The sequence below is a fragment of the Procambarus clarkii genome, chromosome 21 (assembly GCF_040958095.1).
Source record: "Procambarus clarkii isolate CNS0578487 chromosome 21, FALCON_Pclarkii_2.0, whole genome shotgun sequence".
Taxonomy (NCBI): domain Eukaryota; kingdom Metazoa; phylum Arthropoda; class Malacostraca; order Decapoda; family Cambaridae; genus Procambarus; species Procambarus clarkii.
Window position 1 is genome coordinate 13,329,537 of NC_091170.1, and position 22,006 is coordinate 13,351,542.

Sequence of the window (22,006 nt, forward strand, 5' to 3'; positions counted from 1 at the left end):
CCCACACAGGGAATAGCTCAACTGACAGCTGAAGCTTACAAGGTCTGCTTGAAGCACGTACCTGTGAGGAGGGGCAGAAAGAGGACCACTCTAGAAAGAGAACGGAGACGACTGTACAGGAGAAGGAAAAAAATAACGGAAATGCTTCGGCAGACACAACTATCACAAGCAAGGAAAACAAGCCTAAGCAGGGAGATTGAGGAAATAGAACAAACGTTGAAGCGATCATATGAGTCTGAGGAAATGGAATTGGAACAGAAAGCTATACAAGAGATAAGGAAAAATCCGAAATATTTTTTCACATACGCAAAATCAAAATCCAAAACCTCGACCAGTATTGGACCGTTAATTACAAATGAAGGTACGTACACAGAGGACAACAAAGAGATTAGTGAAATTCTAAGAAGCCAGTATGAGGCTATGTTTAGCACACCAATAAACAACATGAAAGTTGATGACCCAGACAGCTTCTTTATGAATGACATTCAAGCTGCAGATAATATAACGGATATTACCACAAACTCGGAAGACTTTGAAAGAGAAATTGATAATATGCCTATGCACTCAGCTCCTGGGCCTGACTCATGGAATTCAATATTCATAAAGAAATGTAAAGTACCAGTAGCGAGAGCACTCAGCGTAATATTGAGAAAGAGCCTGGATACAGGGGAGATACCAGCAGCACTTAAATCTGCAGATATAGCTCCGTTGCACAAGGGGGGGAGTAAAGCCTTGGCAAAAAATTATAGGCCAGTTGCACTAACATCACACATAATAAAAGTGTTTGAAAGAGTGATTAGGAATCAAATTTCTAGTTTTATGGAAAACAATGAATTGCACAATCCAGGACAACATGGATTTAGAGCGGGAAGATCCTGTCTGTCACAGTTACTCAACCACTATGACAAAATCACAGAAGCCCTAGAAGAAAAGCAAAATGCCGATGTTGTATACACAGACTTTGCAAAGGCGTTCGACAAATGTGATCATGGGGTGATAGCTCACAAAATGAGGTCAATGGGAATAACTGGAAAAGTAGGACGCTGGATACTCAATATCCTGTCGAACAGAACACAAAGAGTAACAGTCAATCAGATAAAATCGAGTCCAAGCGATGTTAAAAGCTCTGTACCTCAAGGTACAGTCCTTGCACCGCTACTGTTCCTTATTCTCATATCTGATATAGACAAAAATACACGCCACAGCTTCGTGTCGTCCTTTGCAGATGACACAAAAATCAGCATGAAAATTACCTCTGCTGAAGACATTGAAAAACTACAAGCAGATGTCAACAAAGTTTTTGATTGGGCAGCAGAAAATAACATGATGTTTAACAGTGATAAATTTCAGGTACTCAGGTACGGCAAAAATGAGGATCTGAAACATAATACAGGGTACAAAAACACAATCGAATCTTCCCATAGTAGGAAAACAGCATGTCAAGGATTTGGGAATAATGATGTCCGACGATCTAACGTTTAGGGAGCATAACCAAGCAAATATCGCGTCAGCCAGAAAAATGATCGGATGGATTACGAGAACTTTCAAATCCAGGGATCCCATCACAATGGTTGTACTCTTCAAGTCACTTGTGCTGTCCCGTCTCGAGTACTGCTCAGTACTCACTTCCCCCTTCAGAGCAGGAGAGATTGCTGAAATAGAGGGAATACAGAGAACATATACGGCACGCATAGACGAGATAAAACACCTAAATTATTGGGATCGTCTCAAAGCTCTCCAAATGTACTCTCTAGAAAGGAGACGAGAGAGATACCAAATAATATACACCTGGAAAATACTGGAGGGTCAGGTCCCAAATCTACACATTAAAATAACAACGTACTGGAGTGAACGATATGGAAGAAAATGCAAGATTGAACCTGTGAAGAGCAGAGGTGTCATAGGCACAATCAGAGAGCACTGTATAAACATCAGGGGTCCGCGGTTGTTCAACGTCCTCCCAGCGAGCATAAGAAATATTGCCGGAACAACCGTGGACATCTTCAGAGAAAACTGGACGGTTTTCTAAGAGAAGTTCCGGATCAGCCGGGCTGTGGTGGGTACGTGGCCCTGCGGGCCGCTCCAAGCAACAGCCTGGTGGACCAAACTCTCACAAGTCGAGCCTGGCCTCGGGCCGGGCTTGGGGAGTAGAAGAACTCCCAGAACCCCATCAACCAGGTATCAACCAGGTACCCCATACCCTCCCTGTCCCTCCCCCTTCACTGGATCCCCCGCCCCTCATTCCAGTATCCTCTGAGATCCTGTTACCCACCTCACAGGTCCTCACACCCATGGAACAGCCTCCCCCACCAGCAGAACACTCACCAAGGAGGCGATTTGAGAAGGGACAGAAGAAAGTGAGCCTCAAAGCGATGTACACTAACATAGATGGAATTACAAATAAAGCAAATGAGCTTGGAGAACTGGTACTAGAGGAAAACCCAGACATAATAGCCCTCACAGAAACAAAGATCACGAAAACAATAACAAATGCAGTGTTTCCACAGGACTATTATGTTATGCGGAAAGAGAGGGAAGGAAGAGGTGGGGGTGGTGTAGCTCTGCTGGTAAGAAAAGGCTGGGATTTTGAGGAGATGGATATTCAGGGCTGTGAAGGTTTCAGTGACTACATAGCAGGTACTGTAACAAATGGAGGGAAAAAAATTATAGTCGCAGTCATATATAATCCACCACCAAATGACAGAAGACCTAGACAGGAATATGATAGAAACAACATGGCCACCATTAACATAATAGAAAGAGCAGCTTCTGTTGCTAGCAGGAATGGATCTGGACTACTAATTAGGGGAGACTTCAACCATGGGAAGATAGATTGGAAGAACAGAGACCCGCATGGAGGACCAGAAACATGGAGAGCTAAGCTGCTGGACGTGGCAACAAGAAACTTTCTAAGCCAGCATACCAAAGAGCCAACAAGAATGAGAGGAGAAGATGAACCAGCAATGCTTGATTTGATATTTACCCTAAATGAATGGGATATAAGGGAAGTTAAGATGGAAGCGCCCTTGGGAATGAGTGACCACAGTGTATTGAACTTTGAGTACCTGGTAGAGCTAGGACTTATCTCCCCCCAAAAAGAACTAGGAATCAAAAGGCTGGCATACCGAAAGGGGAATTATGAACAGATGAGAAGTTCCTAAGTGAAATACCTTGGGACACAGACCTCAGAGACAAGTCTGTACAGGGTATGATGGACTATGTTACCCAAAAGTGTCAGGAGGCAGTAAACAGGTTCATCCCGGCCCAAAGGGAAAAATCCGAGAAGCAACAAAAGAATCCATGGTATAATAGGGCATGTATGGAAGCGAAGAAACTGAACAAGAAGGCGTGGAGGAACTTCCGGAATAACAGAACACCAGAAAGCAGGGAGAGATACCAGAGAACCAGGGAATGAGTACGTCAGGGTGAGAAGAGAAGCAGAGAAAATTTTTGAAAATGATATAGCAAACAAAGCCAAGACCGAACCAAAGCTACTCCACAGTCACATCAGAAGGAAAACAACAGTGAAAGAACAGGTATTGAAACTTAGAACAGGCGAGGACAGGTATACAGAGAATGACAGAGAGGTGTGTGAGGAACTCAACAAGAGGTTCCAGGAGGTCTTCACAATAGAACAGGGTGAGGTCACTGTGCTAGGAGAAAGGGAGGTAAACCAGGCGGCCTTGGAGGAGTTCGAAATTACGAGAGAGGAGGTCAAGAGACACCTGCTGGATCTGGATGTTAGAAAGGCGGTTGGTCCAGATGGGATCTCACCATGGTACTGAAAGAGTGTGCAGAGGCACTTTGCTTGCCACTCTCCATAGTGTATAGTAAATCACTAGAGACGGGAGACCTACCAGAAATATGGAAGACGGCGAATGTGGTCCCAATATACAAAAAGGGCGACAGACAAGAGGCACTGAACTACAGGCCAGTGTCCTTGACTTGTATACCATGCAAGGTGATGGAGAAGATCGTGAGAAAAAACCTGGTAACACATCTGGAGAGAAGGGACTTCGTGACAAATCGCCAACATGGATTCAGGGAGGGTAAATCTTGCCTTACAGGCTTGATAGAATTCTACGATCAGGTGACACAGATTAAGCAAGAAAGAGAGGGCTGGGCGGACTGCATTTTCTTGGATTGTCGGAAAGCCTTTGACACAGTACCGCATAAGAGGCTGGTACATAAGCTGGAGAGACAGGCAGGTGTAGCTGGTAAGGTGCTCCAGTGGATAAGGGAGTATCTAAGCGATAGGAAGCAGAGAGTTACGGTGAGGGGTGAGACCTCCGATTGGCGTGAAGTCACCAGTGGAGTCCCACAGGGCTCTGTACTCGGTCCTATCTTGTTTCTGATATATGTAAATGATCTCCCGGAGGGTATCGATTCATTTCTCTCAATGTTTGCGGACGATGCTAAAATTATGAGAAGGATTAAAACAGAAGAGGACTGTTTGAGGCTTCAAGAAGACCTAGACAAGCTGAAGGAATGGTCGAACAAATGGTTGCTAGAGTTTAACCCAACCAAATGTAATGTAATGAAGATAGGTGTAGGGAGCAGGAGGCCAGATACAAGGTATCATCTGGGAGAGGAAATTCTTCAGGAGTCAGAGAAGGAAAAAGACTTGGGGGTTGATATCACGCCAGACCTGTCTCCTGCAGCACATATCAAGCAGATAACATCAGCGGCATATGCCAGGCTGGCCAACATACGAACGGCATTCAGAAACTTGTGTAAAGAATCATTCAGAACTTTGTATACCACATATGTCAGGCCAATCCTGGAGTATGCAGCCCCAGCATGGAGTCCATATCTAGTCAAGGATAAGACTAAACTGGAAAAGGTTCAAAGGTTTGCCACCAGACTAGTACCCGAGCTGAGAGGTATGAGCTACGAGGAGAGACTACGGGAATTAAACCTCACTTCGCTGGAAGACAGAAGAGTTAGGGGGGACATGATCACCACATTCAAGATTCTGAAGGGGATTGATAGGGTAGATAAAGACAGTCTATTTAACACAAGGGGAACACACACAAGGGGACACAGGTGGAAACTGAGTGCCCAAATGAGCCACAGAGATATTAGAAAGAACTTTTTTAGTGTCAGAGTGGTTGACAAATGGAATGCATTAGGGGGTGATGTGGTGGAGGCTGACTCCATACACAGTTTCAAGTGTAGATATGACAGAGCCCGATAGGCTCAGGAATCTGTACACCTGTTGATTGACGGTTGAGAGGCGGGACCAAAGAGCCAGAGCTCAACCCCCGCAAACACAACTAGGTGAGTACAACTAGGTGAGTACACCACTACTAGTACACCACTACTAGTACACCACTACTACCACACCACTACTACCTCACCACTACTACCACACCACTACTACCTCACCACTACTAACCTCACCACTACTACCCACACCACTACTACCACACCACTACTACCACACCACTACTAGTACACCACTACTACCACATCACTACTACCTCACCACTACTACCTCACCACTACTACCACACCACTACTACCACACCACTACTAGTACACCACTACTACCACACCACTACTAGTACACCACTACTAGTACACCACTACTACCACACCACTACTACCTCACCACTACTACCTCACCACTACTACCACACCACTACTACCACACCACTACTACCACACCACTACTAGTACACCACTACTACCACATCACTACTACCTCACCACTACTACCTCACCACTACTACCACACCACTACTACCACACCACTACTAGTACACCACTACTACCACACCACTACTAGTACACCACTACTAGTTCACCACTACTAGTACATCACTACTAGTACACCACTACTACCACACCACTACTAGTACACCACTACTAGTACACCACTACTAGTACACCACTACTACCACACCACTACTACCTCACCACTACTACCTCACCACTACTACCACACCAATGCTACCACACCACTACTACCACACCACTACTACCACACCACTACTAGTACACCACTACTATCACACCACTACTACCACACCACTACTAGTACACAACTACTAGTACACCACTATTACCACACCACAAATAGTACACCACTACTACCACACCACTACTACCACACCACCACTAGTACACCACAACTAGTACACCACTACTACCTTGAGGTTACCTTGAGGTGCTTCCGGGGCTTAGTGTCCCCGCGGCCCGGTCGTCGACCAGGCCTCCTGGTTGCTGGACTGATCAACCAGGCTGTTAGACGCGGCTGCTCGCAGCCTGACGTATGAATCACAGCCTGGTTAATCAGGTATTCTTTGCAGGTGTTTATCGAGTTCTCTCTTGAACACTGTGAGGGGTCCCTTATGTGTAGTGGAAGCGTGTTGAACAGTCTCGGGCCTCTGATGTTGATAGAGTTCTCTCTCAGAGTACCTGTTGCATCTCTGCTTTTCAACGGGGGTATTCTGCACATCCTGCCATGCCTCCTGGTCTCATGTGATGTTATTTCTGTGTGCAGGTTTGGGACCAGCCCCTCAATTATTTTCCACGTGTAAATTATTATGTATCTCTCCCGCCTGCGCTCAAGGGAGTACAGATTTAGGCTCTTTAGTGGGTCCCAGTAATTTAGATGTTTTACTGAGTGGATTCTAGCAGTAAAGGATCTCTGCACGCTCTCCAGGTCAGCAATTTCTCCAGCTTTGAAAGGGGCTGTCATTGTGCAGCAGTACTCCACTCTAGAGAGCACAAGTACTACCTCACCACTACTTCCACATCACTACTGCCACACCACTACTACCACACCACTACTACCACACCAGTGCTAGTACACCACAACTACTACACCACTACTACCACACCACTACTAGTACACCACTACTACTACACCACTACTTCCAAACCACTATTAGTACACCACTACTACCATACCACTACTGGCCTTCATATGAAGGCCACAAGGATGAAGACCACACGGATGAAGGACACATGGATGAAATCTGGATTAAGACCACATGGGAAATGGTCACACGGATGAAGGCCACCCAGATGAAGGCAACACATGTAAATGCCCAAGGATGAAGGCCACACGGAATAAGGCACACGGATGAAGACCACAAGAATGAAGGCCACACGCATGAAGACCACATGGAAAATATCCACTCAGATGAAGGCCACACGGATGAACGCCACACAGATGTAGGCTACACAGACGAAGGCTACAAGGATGAAGCCCACATGGATAAACGCCTCATGGAAAAGGGCAACAAGGTTATAGGCCACATGTATGAAGTCCACTCGGATGAAGACAACATGGAAAAAGGCCATACGGATGAAGGCCACACGGACGAACGCCACAAGGAATGAGGCAAAAAAATGAAAGCCACACGGATGAAGGCTACATTGATGAAGAGCACATGGAAAAAGTACACAAGGAAAAAAGACCACACGGATGAAGAATACATGAAAAAAACAATTATGAATTTCACATGGATGAAGGTTTCACGGACTTAGGAAACAACGATAAAGGCCACACGTATGAAGGCCACAGGGATGAAGGCCACACGGATGAAGAACAGATGGAAAAAGGCCACATGGAAATCGCCACTAGGATGAAGGCAACACGGATGTAGGCCACAAGGATGCAGGCCAGAAGGATGAAGGCCAAATGGATGAACGCTATCAGGATGAAGGCCACATGGATGAAGGCTACAAAGATGAAGACAACACGGATGAAGACCACGTGGATGATGGCCACACGGATGAAGGCCACGCAGATGATAGCTTCAATGATGAAGGCCACATGGATAAAGGTGACACAGATGAAGACCACAAGGATTAAGATCACAAGGATGAGGGCCACATGGATGAAGTCCACACGGATGAAAACCACAAGAAAGAAGGCCACATGGATGAAGGCAACAAGGATTAAAGTCACAAGGATGAAAGCCATTCGGATGAGGGCCACATGGATGAAGACCACATAAATGAAGGCCACATGGATCTATTCACGAGGATGAAGACCACACGAATGAAGACCACAAGGATGAAGACGACAAGGATGAAGGCTTCAAGGGTGAAGGCCACATGGATAAAGGCCATAAGGATGAAGGCCTCAAGGATGAAGACCACACGGATGAAGGCCACATAGATGAAGGCCCCAAGGATGAAGGCCACAAGAATGAAGGCCACTAGGGTTAAGACTACAAGGATGAAGACTACTTGGATTATGGCCACAAGGATGAGGGCCACACGGATGAAAGGCACGAGCATGAACGTCACGAAGATGAGGACCACAAGGATGAATACTACATGGATGAAGGATACACTGAAAATGAATGACCTTCATCCGTGAATGAATGAATTGAAAATGAAAATGGCCACAATGAAAAAAGTTCCACAATGATGAAGACCACACGGATGAAGGCCTCACGGATGAAGAGCACACTGATGAAGGCCACACAGATGAAGAGCACATGGAAAAAGACTACAAGGATGAAGGCCACACGTATGAAGGCCGAACGGATAAGGACCACAAGGATGAAGACCTCACGGATGAAGGCTACACGGATGAAGGCCACATGGATGTATGCCACATAGATGAAGGCCACACGGTTGAAAGTCACGAGCACGAAGGTTCACGAAGATGAATACCACAAGGACGAAGGCCACATGGATGAAGACCAGAAGGATGAAGGCAATGCGGATGATGGTCACAAAGATGAAGAACAAATGCACATGAATGAACCCCTCACGGATGAAGGCCACACGGATGAAGGCCACTTAGAAAAGGACAGATGGAAAAATACAGCAAGGATGAAGGCTACACGGAAAAAGACAGCAAGGATGAAGGCCAAATGTAGTTGTTGTCCTTGTATATAAGTCACCGGAGGCAAACCCTCAGCAGTTTAAAGACCAACTAATGAAAATAGAGCACTGCTTGGAAAACCTCACAAATCCAGCTCCGAACATCATCAAGTTTGGGGACTTCAACCTACGGCACCTGAAATGGAAGCACCTGGCTAATACAGTATTATCAGAAAGAATACCTGGAAGTAGCCTAAATGAACAGGCACATGCAAATGACCTGCTACGGATGTGCAATAGGTTTGCCTTAAACCAGCAAATAGTAGAACCAACTAGGAAGGAGAACACGCTGGACCTCATTTTCACTAATAATGATGAGTTGATCGGGAACATAATGATTACAAATACCTGTTACTCAGATCACAACTTAATTGAAGTTCTGACAACCATGGGGAATGGACCTTCAAAACCAGTCCAGATTCCCGGTGGAGGAGATTTCAGCAAATTCAACTTCAATAATAAACGGATAAACTGGGAGCAAATAAATCAAGACTTCACAGAAATAAACTGGGAAGAACAACTAGGAAATGCAAACCTAAACCAGTGCCTGGAAAAAATAGGCTCAGTAGCACTAGAAATATGTTCAAACCGCATACCCCTAAGAAAAAAAAGAAAGAGATGCAGATTGGAACGGGAACGTCGTTCCCTATATAGGCGAAGAAAACGAATCGCGGAACAACTTGAGAGTCGCACCCTATCTCAAGAACGGCGAAGAAGGTTAGGTAGAGAAATAGAAACAATTGAACTCAAGCTACAAGAATCATACAAAACCCAGGAGAGGCAAAGAGAGCAAAAGGCCATCAGTGAAATAGAGAGAAATCCGAAATATTTTTTCTCCTATGCAAAATCAAGATCAAAAACCACATCTAGTATCGGGCCCCTGCGAAAGGGAGATGGAACTTTCACCGATGACAACAAAGAAATGAGCGAGTTACTGAGGAAGCAGTACGACTCTGTTTTCAGCGAGCCATTAAATGCACTAAAGATTGATAACCCAAATGAATTTTTCATGGATATGATACCAACATCAAATCATATATCAGACGTCGCCCTATCCCCACTAGATTTTGAAGAAGCCATAAACAGTATGCCTATGCCCTCTGCACCAGGCCCGGATTCTTGGAACTCCATATTCATCAAGAACTGTAAAAAAACACTATCGCAGGCCTTCACATTCTGTGGAGACAAAGCCTAGATACTGGCGTTATCCCTGACATACTAAAAACAGCAGAGATAGCACCACTCCATAAAGGAGGAAATAAGGCAGAGGCAAAAATTTACAGACCGATAGCACTAACATCGCACATCATAAAATTTTTTGAGAGAGTGCTAAGAAGTAAGATCACAAAATACATGGAATCACAGCATCTCCATAACCCCGGACAACATGGTTTCAGAACAGGGCGCTCTTGCCTGTCGCAGTTGCTGGACCACTATGATATGGCATTAGATGCTATGGAAGACAAACAGAACGCTGATGTAATTTACACAGATTTCGCAAAAGCTTTTGATAAATGTGACCATGGTGTTATTGCACATAAAATGCGTTCAAAATGAATTACCGGGAAAATAGGCAGATGGATCTACAATTTCCTGACTAACAGAACCCAATGTGTAATAGTCAACAAAATAAAATCCAGCCCATCAACCGTGAAGAGCTCAGTCCCCCAGGGTACTGTGCTTGCTCCAGTACTTTTTCTCATCCTCATATCGGACATAGACCAGAACACAACCTATAGCACTGTATCATCCTTTGCAGATGACACTAGGATTTTCATGAGAGTTGGCAACATAGAGGACTCGGCAAACCTCCAATTAGATGTAGATCAGGTCTTTCTATGGGCTACAGAAAATAATATGGTGTTTAACGAGGATAAGTTCCAGCTCATGCGTTACGGAAAAATAGAAAATATAAAAACAGAAACCACGTACAAAACTCAGGCAAATCATAACATAGAACGAAAAGGCAATGTAAAGGATCTGGGTGTATTCATGTCGGAAGACCTTACCTTTAAAGAACACAATAAAGTAGCCGTCACAACTGCAAGAAAAATGACAGGTTGGATAACAAGAACTTTTCACACTAGAGATGCTATACCGATGATGATACTTTTCAAAACGCTTGTGCTCTCAAGAGTGGAGTACTGCTGCACAATGACAGCCCCTTTTAAAGCTGGAGAAATTGCTGACCTGGAGAGCGTGCAGAGATCCTATACTGCTAGAATCCACTCAGTAAAACATCTAAATTACTGGGACCGACTAAAGAGCCTAAATCTGTACTCCCTTGAGCGCAGGCGGGAGAGACACATAATAATTTACACGTGGAAAATAATTGAGGGGCTGGTCCCAAACCTGCACACAGAAATAACATCACATGAGACCAGAAGACATGGCAGGATGTGCAGAATACCCCCGTTGAAAAGCAGAGGTGCAACAGGTACTCTGAGAGAGAACTCTATCAACATCAGAGGCCCGAGACTGTTCAACACGCTTCCGCTACACATAAGGGACCCCTCACAGTGTTCAAGAGAGAACTCGATAAACACCTGCAAAGAATACCTGATTAACCAGGCTGTGACTCATACGTCAGGCTGCGAGCAGCCGCGTCTAACAGCCTGGTTGATCAGTCCAGCAACCAGGAGGCCTAGTCGACGATCGGGCCGCGGGGACACTAAGCCCCGGAAGCACCTCTAGGTAACCTCAAGGTAAGGTAACCACATGGGTGATGGCCACAAGGATGAAGGCCACACGGATGAAGAAAACATAGAAAAGGCCAAACGGATGAAGACTTCACGGATGAAGGCCACATGAAGTTAGGCAAAAAGGATGAAGGCCACATGGAAGAAGGCTACATGAATGATGACCACATGGAATAAGTCCACAAGGTTGAAGGCAACCCAGATAAAAGACAAACAGATGAAGGCTACATGGAAAAAGGTCACACGGAAGAAGGCCACACGGATGAAGGCCACACAGACTTAGGCCACACGGATGAGAAAGACTTGGAAAAAGGCCACAAGGAAATGACCATATGGATGAACGCCAAACAGATGAGGCCACAATGATGAAGGCCACACGGATGAAGGCCACAAGGATGAAGACCACACGGATGAAGGACACATGGATGAAAGCCTCTAGGATGAAATCCGGATTAAGACCACATGGGAAATGGCCACACGGATGAAGGCCACCCAGATGAAGGGAACACAGATAAATGCCCAAGGATGAAGCCCACACGGAATAAGGCACACGGATGAAGGCCACACGGATGAAGACCACAAGAATGTAGGCCACACGCATGAAGACCACATGGAAAAAGTCCACACTGATGAAGGCCACATGGATGAACGCCATACGGATGTAGGCAACACAGACGAAGGCTACACGGATGAAGGTTAGAAGGATGAAGGCCTCAAAGATGAAGGTAACATGAATGAAGGCCACACGGATTAAGACCACATGGTAAAAGGCCAAACAGATGAACGCCTCATGGATAAAGGACATAAAGATGATGGATACAAGGATGAGGCCACACGGATGAAGGCCACATGTATGAAGGTAACATGGATGAAGGCCACACGGAGGAAGGCCTCACGGGTGAAGGCCACACGGATAAAGACTACATGGAAAAATTCCACATGGAAAATGGCCTCAAGGATGAAGGCCATACGGACGAAAGCCACATAGATTTAGGCAACAGGGATGAAGGCCATACGGATGAAGGCTACTAGGATGATGGCCACACAGATGAAGGCCACATGGGAAGAGCCACAAGGGTGAAGGTAAACCGGATTAAGACCACATGGGAAATGGCCACACGGATGAAGACTACATGGATGAAGGTCACACAGATGAAGGCTACAAGGATGAAGGCAACACAGATGAAATACCACATGGATGAACGCCACACGGATGTAGGCTACACGGATGAAGGTTACATGGGTGAAGGCCTCAAAGATAAAGGCCACGTGTAATGTAGACCACATGGAAAAAAAGGCCGAACGGATGAACGCCACACCCATGAAGGCTACACGGACGAAGGCTTCACAGATGGAGGCTACAAGGATTAAGGTCACACGGATGTAGACCATAAGGATGAAGGCCACACAGATGATGGCCACCTTGATGAAAGCAACACAGATAAATACCACACAGATGAAGGCCACACGGATGAAGACTACAAGAAGAAAGGCCACAAGCATGAAGACCACATGAGAAAAGTCCACACGGATGAAGGCCACACGGATTAGGGCAACACAGATAAATGCCCAAGGATGAAGGCCACACGGATTAAGGCAACACAGATAAATGCCCAAGGATGAAGGCCACACGGAATAAGGCACACGGATGAAGGCCACACTGATGAAGACCACAAGAATGAAGGCCTCTCGCATGAAGACCACGTGGAAAAAAGTCCACACTTATGAAGGCTACACGAATGAACGCCACACGGATGTAGGCCACACAGAAAAAGGCTACAAGGATGAAGGCTACGCAGATGAAGACCTCATGGATGAAGGCCACACGAATGAAGGCTACACGGATGAAGGTTACAAGGATGAAGGTCACACGGATGAAAGCCAGAAGGATGATGACCAAACGGATGAAGGCTACAAGGATGAATGCCACATGAATGAAGGCTAAAAGGAAGATGGCCACACAGATGAAGGCCATATGGATGAGAGCAACAGAATGTAGGCCACACGGATGAAGGCACCAAGCACGAAGGCCACACGGATGAAAACCACATGGATGAAGGCTACACGAATGAAGGCCACGCTGATGAAGGCTACAAGGATGAAGGCCTCGCGGATGAAGGCCATACGGGACAGTGCCACAAGGATGAAGACCAAACGGATGAATGGTTCACGGATGAAAGACACTAGGATGAAGCCATGCGGATGAAGACCAAAAGGATGAAAGCCACAAGGATGAAGGTCACATGGATGAAGGCCTAAAAAATGAAGGATACACGAATGAAGAAAATACAGATGAAGACCACAAGGATAAAGGCCACAAGGATGAAGGCCACACGAATGAAGGTCACGAGAATGAAGGTCATGAAGATGAAGACCACAAGGAAGGCCACACGGATGAAGGCCAAATGAATGATGGCTTAAAAAATAAAGGCAATACGGATGATGGACACAAAGATGAAGACAACACGGCCACAAGGACGAATGCCACACAGATGAAGGCCTCACGGATGAAGGCCACGTGGAAATAGGCCTCAAGGATGATGGCCACACTGACGAAGGCCACATGGATTTAGGCAACAAGGATGAAGGCCATACAGATGAAGGCTACTAGGATGACGGCCACACTGATGAAGGCCACATGGGAAAAGGCCACAAGGGTAAAGGCCACATGGAAAAAGGCTATAAGAGTAAAGGCCACAAGGATGAAGGCCAAACAGATGAAGACCACATGGAAAAAGGCCACATGAGTAAAGGCCACGTGGATGAAGGCCACAAGGATGAAGGCCAAATAGATGAAGACCACATGGAAAATGGGCACACAGTTGAAGGCCGCATGGATGAGGGCCACACGGATGAAGGCCACACAGATGAAGGCATCAAGGATGAAGGTCACTTGGATGAAGTCCACATGGATGAAGGCCACACGGATGAAGGCTACACGGATGAAGGCTACACGGATGAAGGATACACTGATGAAGGCTACAAGGATGAAGGCTACAAGGATGAAGGCCTCAGGGATGAAGGCTATATGGATGAAGGCCACATGCATGAAGGCCATATAGATGAAGTCTACATGGATGAAGGCCACACGGATGAAGGCCACAGTGATGTAGCCACCCAGATGAATGCTTCACTGAACAATACCACACGGATGAAGGCCACACTGATAAAAGCCACACGGATGAAGGCCACACGGATAAGACAAAAAAGGTGAAGGCCACACGGATAAGACAAAAAGGTGAAGGCCACACGGATGAAGGCCACACAGACGAAGGTTACAAGGATGAAGGCCACATGGATAAAGACCACATGGATGAAGGCCACACGGATGAAGACTACACGGATGAAGGCTACCGGGTTGAACGCGACAAGTAAAATAGAAAAAGGCTATATGGACAAAGGCCACAAGTATTAACGCTACACGGATGTAGGCCAGAAGGATGAAGGTCACATGGATGAAGGCCACATGGATGAAGACCACAAGGATGAAGACCACAAGGATGAAGGCAGCACATATGAAGAAAATTCAGATTAATACCACATGTATGAAGGCCACAAAGATGAAGACCACACGGATGAAAGCCACACGAATGAAAGGCCCCAAATATGAAGGCCACAAGGATGAAGGCCACATGGATGAAGGCCACACGGAACAGAGACACAAGGATGAAGACCAAACAGATGAAGGATGCACTTATGGAAGCCACAAGGATGAACCACACGGATGAAGACCACATGAATGAAGGCCACAAAGATGAAGTCCACATGGATGAAGACTACAAGGATGAAGACCACAAGGATGAAGACCACAAGGATGAAGGCCACAAGGATGAAGGGCCACACATATGAAGAAAATTCAGATTAAGACCACATGGATGAAGGCCACAAAGATGAAGGCTACACGGATGAAAGTCACGAGCATGAAGGTCACGAAGATGAAGACCACAAGGATAAAAGCAACACGGATGAAGGCCAGAAGGATGAAAGCCTCATGGATGAAGGCCTCATGGATGAATTCAATACGGATGATGGACACAAAGATGAAGACCAATTGTAAGTAGGAAACAAGGATGAAGGCCACACGGAGGAAGGTTACACGGATGAAGACCACATAAAAAAGTCCACAGGGATGAAGGCCACACGAATGAACGCACATGGATTAAGGCCACATGGATGAAAACCACATGGAAAAAGGCGACAAGGATGAAGGTCAAATGGATGAAGGCCACACGGAAGAAGGCCACACGGATAAAGGCCACAAGGATGAAAGCCACACGGATGAAGGCCACACGAATGAAGGACACACGAATGAGTGCCACACGGATGAAGATCACATAGAAAAGGGCTAAACTGAAAAACGCTACAAGTATGAACGCCACACGTATGTAGGCCAGAAGGATGAAGGCCACATGGATGAAGGCGACACGGATGAAGACCACACAGATGAAGGCTACAAGTATGACTGCTACACAGATGAAGGTCTCACGAATGAAGGCAAAAAGGATGAAAGCCACACGGATGAAGGCCTCAAGGACGAAGTTCATCCTGATGAAGACTACATGGATGAAGGCTTCTCGAATGAAGGCCACGTAGATCAAGGCTACAAGGATGAAGGCCACATGGATGAAGGTCACACGGAACAAGGGCACAAGGATGAAGACCAAACAGATGATGGATGGACGGAATGAAAGCCACAAGGATGTAGCCACACGGAAGAAGACCACAGGAATGAAGGCCACATAGATGAAGGCCACAAGGATGAAAACTACAAGAACGAATGCCACAAGGATGAAGGCCACAAGGATGAAGGCCACAAGGATGAAGGCCACACGGAAGAAGAAAATTCAGATTAAGACCAATGGATGAAGGCTACAAGGATGAAAGCCCACACGGGTGAAAGTCACGAGCATGAAGGTCATGAAGATGATGAACACAAGGAAGAAAGCCACACGGATGAAGCCCCAAAGGATGAAGGCCACACGAATGAAGGCCACACGGATGAAGGCCACACGGATGAAGGCCACACGGATGAAGGCCTCACGGATGAAGGCCAACGGACGAAGACCATATGGAAAAATGTTACATGGAAAAAGACCTCAAGGATGAAGGCCACACGGAACAAAGGCCACATGGACTTTGGCAACAAGGATGATGACAATACGGATGAAGGCTTGTAGGATAACGGCCACACGGATGAAGGCCACATGGAAAAAGTGCACAAGGATGAAGGCCATACAGATGAAGGCTACAAGGATGAAGGCCACACGGATGAAGATCACATGGATGAAGGCCACACGGATGAAGTTACAAGAATAAAGGCCTCAAAGATGAAGGCAACATGGATGAAGGCCAAACGGATGAAGACCTCAAGGAAATGGCGAAACGGATGAACGCCACTCGGATAAAGGCCAGACGGATGAAGGGCCACCCAGATGAAGGCTAAACAGATAAATGCCACACAGATGAAGGCCACAGGGATGTAGACCACTAGAACGTAGGCAACACGGATGAAAGTCATGAGCTTGAAGGCACGAGGATGAAGACAACAAGGATGAAAAACCACACTGATGAAGGCCAGAAGGATGAAGGCCTCATGGATGAAGGCAATACGGATGCTGGACACAATGATGAAAACCAATTGTATATAGGCAAGCAGGATGAAGGCCACACGGATGATGGTTACACGGATGAAGACCACATGAAAAAAAGTCCCAAGGATCAAGGCCACACAGAATAAGGCACAGAGATGAAGGGCCACTCGGATGAAGACCACATGGAAAAAGTTCACAAGGATGAAGGCTAATCGGATGAAGGCCACACAGATGAAGGCCACACGGATTGAAAGCCACACGGATGAAGGCCACACAAATGATGGCAGCACGGATGAGTGCCACACACGGATGAAGATCACACAGAAAAAGGCCACATAAAAAAAGGCAACAAGGATGAACGCCACACACGGATGTAAGCCAGAAGGATGAAGGCCACACAGATGAAGACCACACCAATGAAGTCAACAAGGATGAAGGCCACACGGATGAAGGTTAGAAGCACGAAGGTCAGAGAGATGTAGACCATATGGATGAAGGCTACATGAATGAAGGCCAGAAGGATGAGGGCCAGAAGGATGAAGGTCATACGGATGAAAGCAACAAGGATGAAGGCCACAAGGATGAAGGCCACAAGGATGAAGACCACAAGGATGAAAGCCACACTAATGTAGACCACAGATATGAAGGCCATAAGGATGAAGGCAACCCAGGTGAAGGCCTACACAGATAAATGCCACATGGATGGAAGGTCACAGGGATGTAGACCACTAGGATGACGACCACACAGATGAAGGCCACTCGGATGAAGAACACATGAAAAAGGCCACATGGATTAAGGCCACACGGATGAAGGTCATACGGATGAAGCCGTCAAAGATGAAGGCCACACAGATGAAGGCCACATGGATGAAGGATACACAGAGGAAGGCCACGCGAATGAAGGCCGCAAGGAAGGTCACAAGGATGAAGACCACACGGATGAAGGCTACAAGGATGAAAGCCCCAAGGATGAAGGCCAAAGGATGAAGGCCACATGGATGAAGGCTACACTGATAAAGGCCACAAGGATGAATGCTTACAGGTATGAAGGCCCCAAAGATGAAGGCCACAAGGATGAAAGCCCCAAGGATGAAGGCCACATGGATGAAGGCCCCAAAGATGAACGCCACAAGGATGAAGGCCACACGGATGAAGACAACAATGAAGAATGCCACACGGAAAAAGGCTACAAGGATGGAAACCATAACTATGAAGGCCACAAGAATGAAGGCCCACCCGGATGAAGATTGCATGGAAAAAGGCCAAATGGATGAAGGTCACACGGATGAAGGACACACGGATGAAGATCACATGGATGAAGGCCACACGGAATGAAAGTTACAAGAATAAAGGCCTCAAAGATGAAGGCAACATGGATGAAGGCTACACGGATGAATACCTCAAGGAAATGGCGAAAACGGATATGAACGCCACTCGGATAAAGGCCAGACGGATGAAGGCCACCCAGATGAAGGCTAAACAGATAAATGCCACACAGATGAAGGCCACAGGGATGTAGACCACTAGAACGTAGGCAACACGGATGAAAGTCATGAGCTTGAAGGCCACGAGGATGAAGACAACAAGGATGAAAAACCACACTGATGAAGGCCAGAAGGATGAAGGCCTCATGGATGGAAGGCAATACGGATGCTGGACACAATGATGAAAACCAATTGTATATAGGCAAGCAGGATGAAGGCCACACGGATGATGGTTACACGGATGAAGACCACATGAAAATAAGTCCCAAGGATCAAGGCCACACAGAATAAGGCACAGAGATGAAGGCCACTCGGATGAAGACCACATGGAAAAAGTTCACAAGGATGAAGGCTAATATGATGAAGGCCACACAGATGAAGGCCACACGGATGAAAGCCACACGCATGAAGTCCACACAAATGATGGCCGCACGGATGAGTGCCACACACGGATGAAGATCACACAGAAAAAGGCCACATAAAAAAAGGCAACAAGGATGAACGCCACACACGGATGTAAGCCAGAAGGATGAAGGCCACACAGATGAAGACCACACCAATGAAGTCAACAAGGATGAAGGCCACACGGATGAAGGTTAGAAGCACGAAGGTCAGAGAGATGTAGGACCATATGGATAAAGGCTACACGAATGAAGGCCAGAAGGATGAGGGCCAGAAGGATGAAGGTCATACGGATGAAAGCAACAAGGATGAAGGCCACAAGGATTGAAGGCCACAAGGATGAAGACCACAAGGATGAAAGCCACACTAATGTAGACCACAGATATGAAGGCCATAAGGATGAAGGCAACCCAGGTGAAGGCTACACAGATAAATGCCACATGGATGAAGGTCACAGGGATGTAGACCACTAGGATGACGACCACACAGATGAAGGCCACTCGGATGAAGAACACATGAAAAAAGGCCACATGGATTAAGGCCACACGGATGAAGGTCATACGGATGAAGCCGTCAAAGATGAAGGCCACATGGATGAAGGATACACAGAGGAAGGCCACGCGAATGAAGGCCGCAAGGAAGGCCACAAGGATGAAGACCACACGGATGAAGGCTACAAGGATGAAGCCCCAAGGATGAAGGCCAAAAGGATGAAGGCCACATGGATGAAGGCTACACTGATAAAGGCCACAAGGATGAATGCTTTCAGGATGAAGGCCCCAAAGATGAAGGGCCACAAGGATGAAAGCCCCAATGATGAATTCCAAAAGGATGAAGGCCACATGGATGAAGGCCCCAAAGATGAACGCCACAAGGATGAAGGCCACACGAATGAAGACAACATGAAAGAATGCCACACGGAGAAAGGCTACAAGGATGGAAACCATAACTATGAAGGCCACCCGGATGAAGATTGCATGGAAAAAGGCCAAATGGATGAAGGTCACACGGATGAAGGACACACGGATGAAGGAAACACAGATGAAGGTAACCGGGATGAAGGCCACACGTATGAAGGCCACAGGGATGTAGACCAATAAGATGAAGGCCACACAGATGAAGGCTACAAGAATGAAGGCCACACAGATGAAGGCTACAAGGATGAAGGCCACACTCGGAAGAAGACCACATGGATGAAGGTCACACGGATAAAGGCAACACAAATGGAAGGCCACAAGGATGTAGACCACTAGGATGACTGCCACACGGATGAAGGCCACATGGAAAAAATGCCATAAAGATGAAGGCCACACGGTTGATCGTTACACGGATGAAGGCTATAGGGATGAATGCTACAAGGATGAAGACCACTAGGATGACGACCACAAGGGCAAAGGCAAAATAGAAAAAGGCCACCAGGATGATGGCCACACTGAATAATGCCCCAAGGATAAAGCCCACATGGAAGAAGACCACATGGAAAACGGCCACACGGATGAAGGCCACACGGATGAGCGCCATACAGATGAAGGCCACACAAATGAAAGCTACAAGGAAGAAGAGGTCACACGGGTGAAGACCTCATGGATGGAGGCAACACGGATGAAGGCCACACGGATGTAGACTACTAGGATGACGGCCATATAGGTTGAAACCCACACGTTTGAAGGCCACATGGATGAAGGCTACATGGAGGAAGGCCACATGGATAATGGCTTCAGGAATGAGTACCATAAGGATGTTGACCACTAGGATGACGGCCACAAGGTTGAATGCCACACGTGTGAAGGCTCAAGGTTAAGGCAACACGGATGAAGGCAACACGGATGAAGGCCACAGTGAAGTAGACCTCAAGGATGAGGGCCATTAAGATGAGCCCCAAGGATGAGGGTTTAAGGCTACATGGATGAAGACTACAAGGTGAAGGCCACAAAGATGAAGACCACTAGGATGACGGCCACACGGATGAAGGTCACATGGAAAAAAACCACAAGGATGAAGGCCAACCGGATGAAGAGCACATGGATAAATGCCACACAAATGAAGGTAATACAGATGAAGGCCACACGGGCGAAGGTCACACAGATAAAGACTTTAATGATGAAGGCCAAACGGATGAAGACCACTAGGATGACGGTGACAAGGTTGAAGACCACACGGATGAGGGCCGTAGAGATGTAGACCAATAGAATGACGGCCATCAGCTTGAAGGCCTCACGGATGAGGGCCACAAGGATAAAGGCCATATGGATAAAGTCCACAGGGATGTAGAATACTAGGATGAAGGCCACAAGTTTGAAGGCCACACGTGTGAAGGCCACAAGGTTGAAGGCCACATGGATGAAGGACACTCGGATGAAGGCCACACAGGTGAAGACCACATAGATGAAGGCAACTAGCATGAAGGCTACAAGGATCAAGGCCACACGGATGAAGGCCACACGGATAAATGCCAACGGATAAAGGATGAACGCCACGAGGATGAAGGTCAATCAGATGAAGGCTCCACGGATGAAGACCACAAGGATTATAGCCACACGGTTGAAGGCCAACAGGTTGAAGGTCACAGGGAATGAAAGCCACAAGGATGTAGACCACAAGTATGATAGCCACAAGGATGAAGGTCACAAGGATGAAGAGCCACAAAGATGAAGGCAACAAGGATGAAGGCCAGAAGAATGAAGTACACACAGATGAAGGCCACAAGGATGAAGACCACAAGTATGAAGGCCACATGGCTGAAGATCACACATATAAAGACCACAAGGATGATTGCCAAACGAATGAAGGCCACATGGAAGAATTCCACAAGGATGAAGACCACACAGATGAAACCACATGGAAGAATTCCACAAGGATGAAGACCACATGGGTGAAGGCCAAAGGATGAAGGCACATGGGTGAAGGCCACATGGATGAAGGCCAAACAGATGATGGCCACATAGATGTAGACCACTTGGAAGACGACCACAAGGTT

General features: G+C 46.7%; 5 protein-coding genes across 5 annotated transcripts; all 5 read left to right on the forward strand.

Annotated features, from left to right (window-relative positions):
• The first annotated feature begins 7,838 nt into the window (after positions 1–7,838).
• LOC123760799 (uncharacterized) lies at positions 7,839–8,636 on the forward strand. Its single transcript, XM_045746585.2, has 3 exons — positions 7,839–7,904; positions 8,002–8,173; positions 8,398–8,636. The coding sequence occupies exons 1-3, from the start codon at positions 7,839–7,841 to the stop codon at positions 8,634–8,636; spliced, it is 477 nt and encodes a 158-aa protein (XP_045602541.2).
• A 5,554-nt stretch (positions 8,637–14,190) lies between these two features.
• Positions 14,191–14,927, forward strand: LOC138367079 (putative uncharacterized protein DDB_G0292636). The gene is made up of 2 exons (XM_069328478.1): positions 14,191–14,656; positions 14,740–14,927. The coding sequence occupies exons 1-2, from the start codon at positions 14,191–14,193 to the stop codon at positions 14,925–14,927; spliced, it is 654 nt and encodes a 217-aa protein (XP_069184579.1).
• Positions 14,928–16,756: 1,829 nt separating this feature from the next.
• On the forward strand, positions 16,757–17,289 carry LOC138367080 (putative uncharacterized protein DDB_G0292636). The gene is made up of 2 exons (XM_069328479.1): positions 16,757–16,885; positions 17,044–17,289. Exons 1-2 carry the CDS (start codon positions 16,757–16,759, stop codon positions 17,287–17,289), a joined length of 375 nt encoding a protein of 124 aa, XP_069184580.1.
• Positions 17,290–17,630: 341 nt separating this feature from the next.
• On the forward strand, positions 17,631–18,387 carry LOC138367081 (sarcoplasmic reticulum histidine-rich calcium-binding protein-like). Its single transcript, XM_069328480.1, has 2 exons — positions 17,631–17,814; positions 17,942–18,387. The coding sequence occupies exons 1-2, from the start codon at positions 17,631–17,633 to the stop codon at positions 18,385–18,387; spliced, it is 630 nt and encodes a 209-aa protein (XP_069184581.1).
• Positions 18,388–19,619: 1,232 nt separating this feature from the next.
• Positions 19,620–20,129, forward strand: LOC138367082 (sarcoplasmic reticulum histidine-rich calcium-binding protein-like). The gene has a single exon (XM_069328481.1). It carries the CDS (start codon positions 19,620–19,622, stop codon positions 20,127–20,129), a length of 510 nt encoding a protein of 169 aa, XP_069184582.1.
• Positions 20,130–22,006: the final 1,877 nt, after the last annotated feature.

What these genes read in the sequence shown, in the direction of transcription:
- LOC138367080 (XM_069328479.1), top strand. Translation starts at nt 16,757, where the DNA reads ATGGAAAAAGTGCACAAGGATGAAGGCCATACAGATGAAGGCTACAAG. An exon ending in TAAAGGCCTCAAAGATGAAG is followed by an intron (nt 16,886 to 17,043) that starts GCAACATGGATG and finishes GTAGACCACTAG; the next exon opens with AACGTAGGCAACACGGATGA.
- LOC138367081 (XM_069328480.1), top strand. Translation starts at nt 17,631, where the DNA reads ATGGATGAAGGCTACATGAATGAAGGCCAGAAGGATGAGGGCCAGAAG. An exon ending in TAAGGATGAAGGCAACCCAG is followed by an intron (nt 17,815 to 17,941) that starts GTGAAGGCCTAC and finishes ACATGGATTAAG; the next exon opens with GCCACACGGATGAAGGTCAT.
- LOC123760799 (XM_045746585.2), top strand. Translation starts at nt 7,839, where the DNA reads ATGAGGGCCACATGGATGAAGTCCACACGGATGAAAACCACAAGAAAG. An exon ending in AGAAGGCCACATGGATGAAG is followed by an intron (nt 7,905 to 8,001) that starts GCAACAAGGATT and finishes TCTATTCACGAG; the next exon opens with GATGAAGACCACACGAATGA. An exon ending in TGAAGGCCACAAGAATGAAG is followed by an intron (nt 8,174 to 8,397) that starts GCCACTAGGGTT and finishes ACAATGATGAAG; the next exon opens with ACCACACGGATGAAGGCCTC.
- LOC138367082 (XM_069328481.1), top strand. Translation starts at nt 19,620, where the DNA reads ATGGATGAAGGATACACAGAGGAAGGCCACGCGAATGAAGGCCGCAAG.
- LOC138367079 (XM_069328478.1), top strand. Translation starts at nt 14,191, where the DNA reads ATGGGAAAAGGCCACAAGGGTAAAGGCCACATGGAAAAAGGCTATAAG. An exon ending in CCACACGGATGAAGGCCACA is followed by an intron (nt 14,657 to 14,739) that starts GTGATGTAGCCA and finishes ACACGGATGAAG; the next exon opens with GCCACACGGATAAGACAAAA.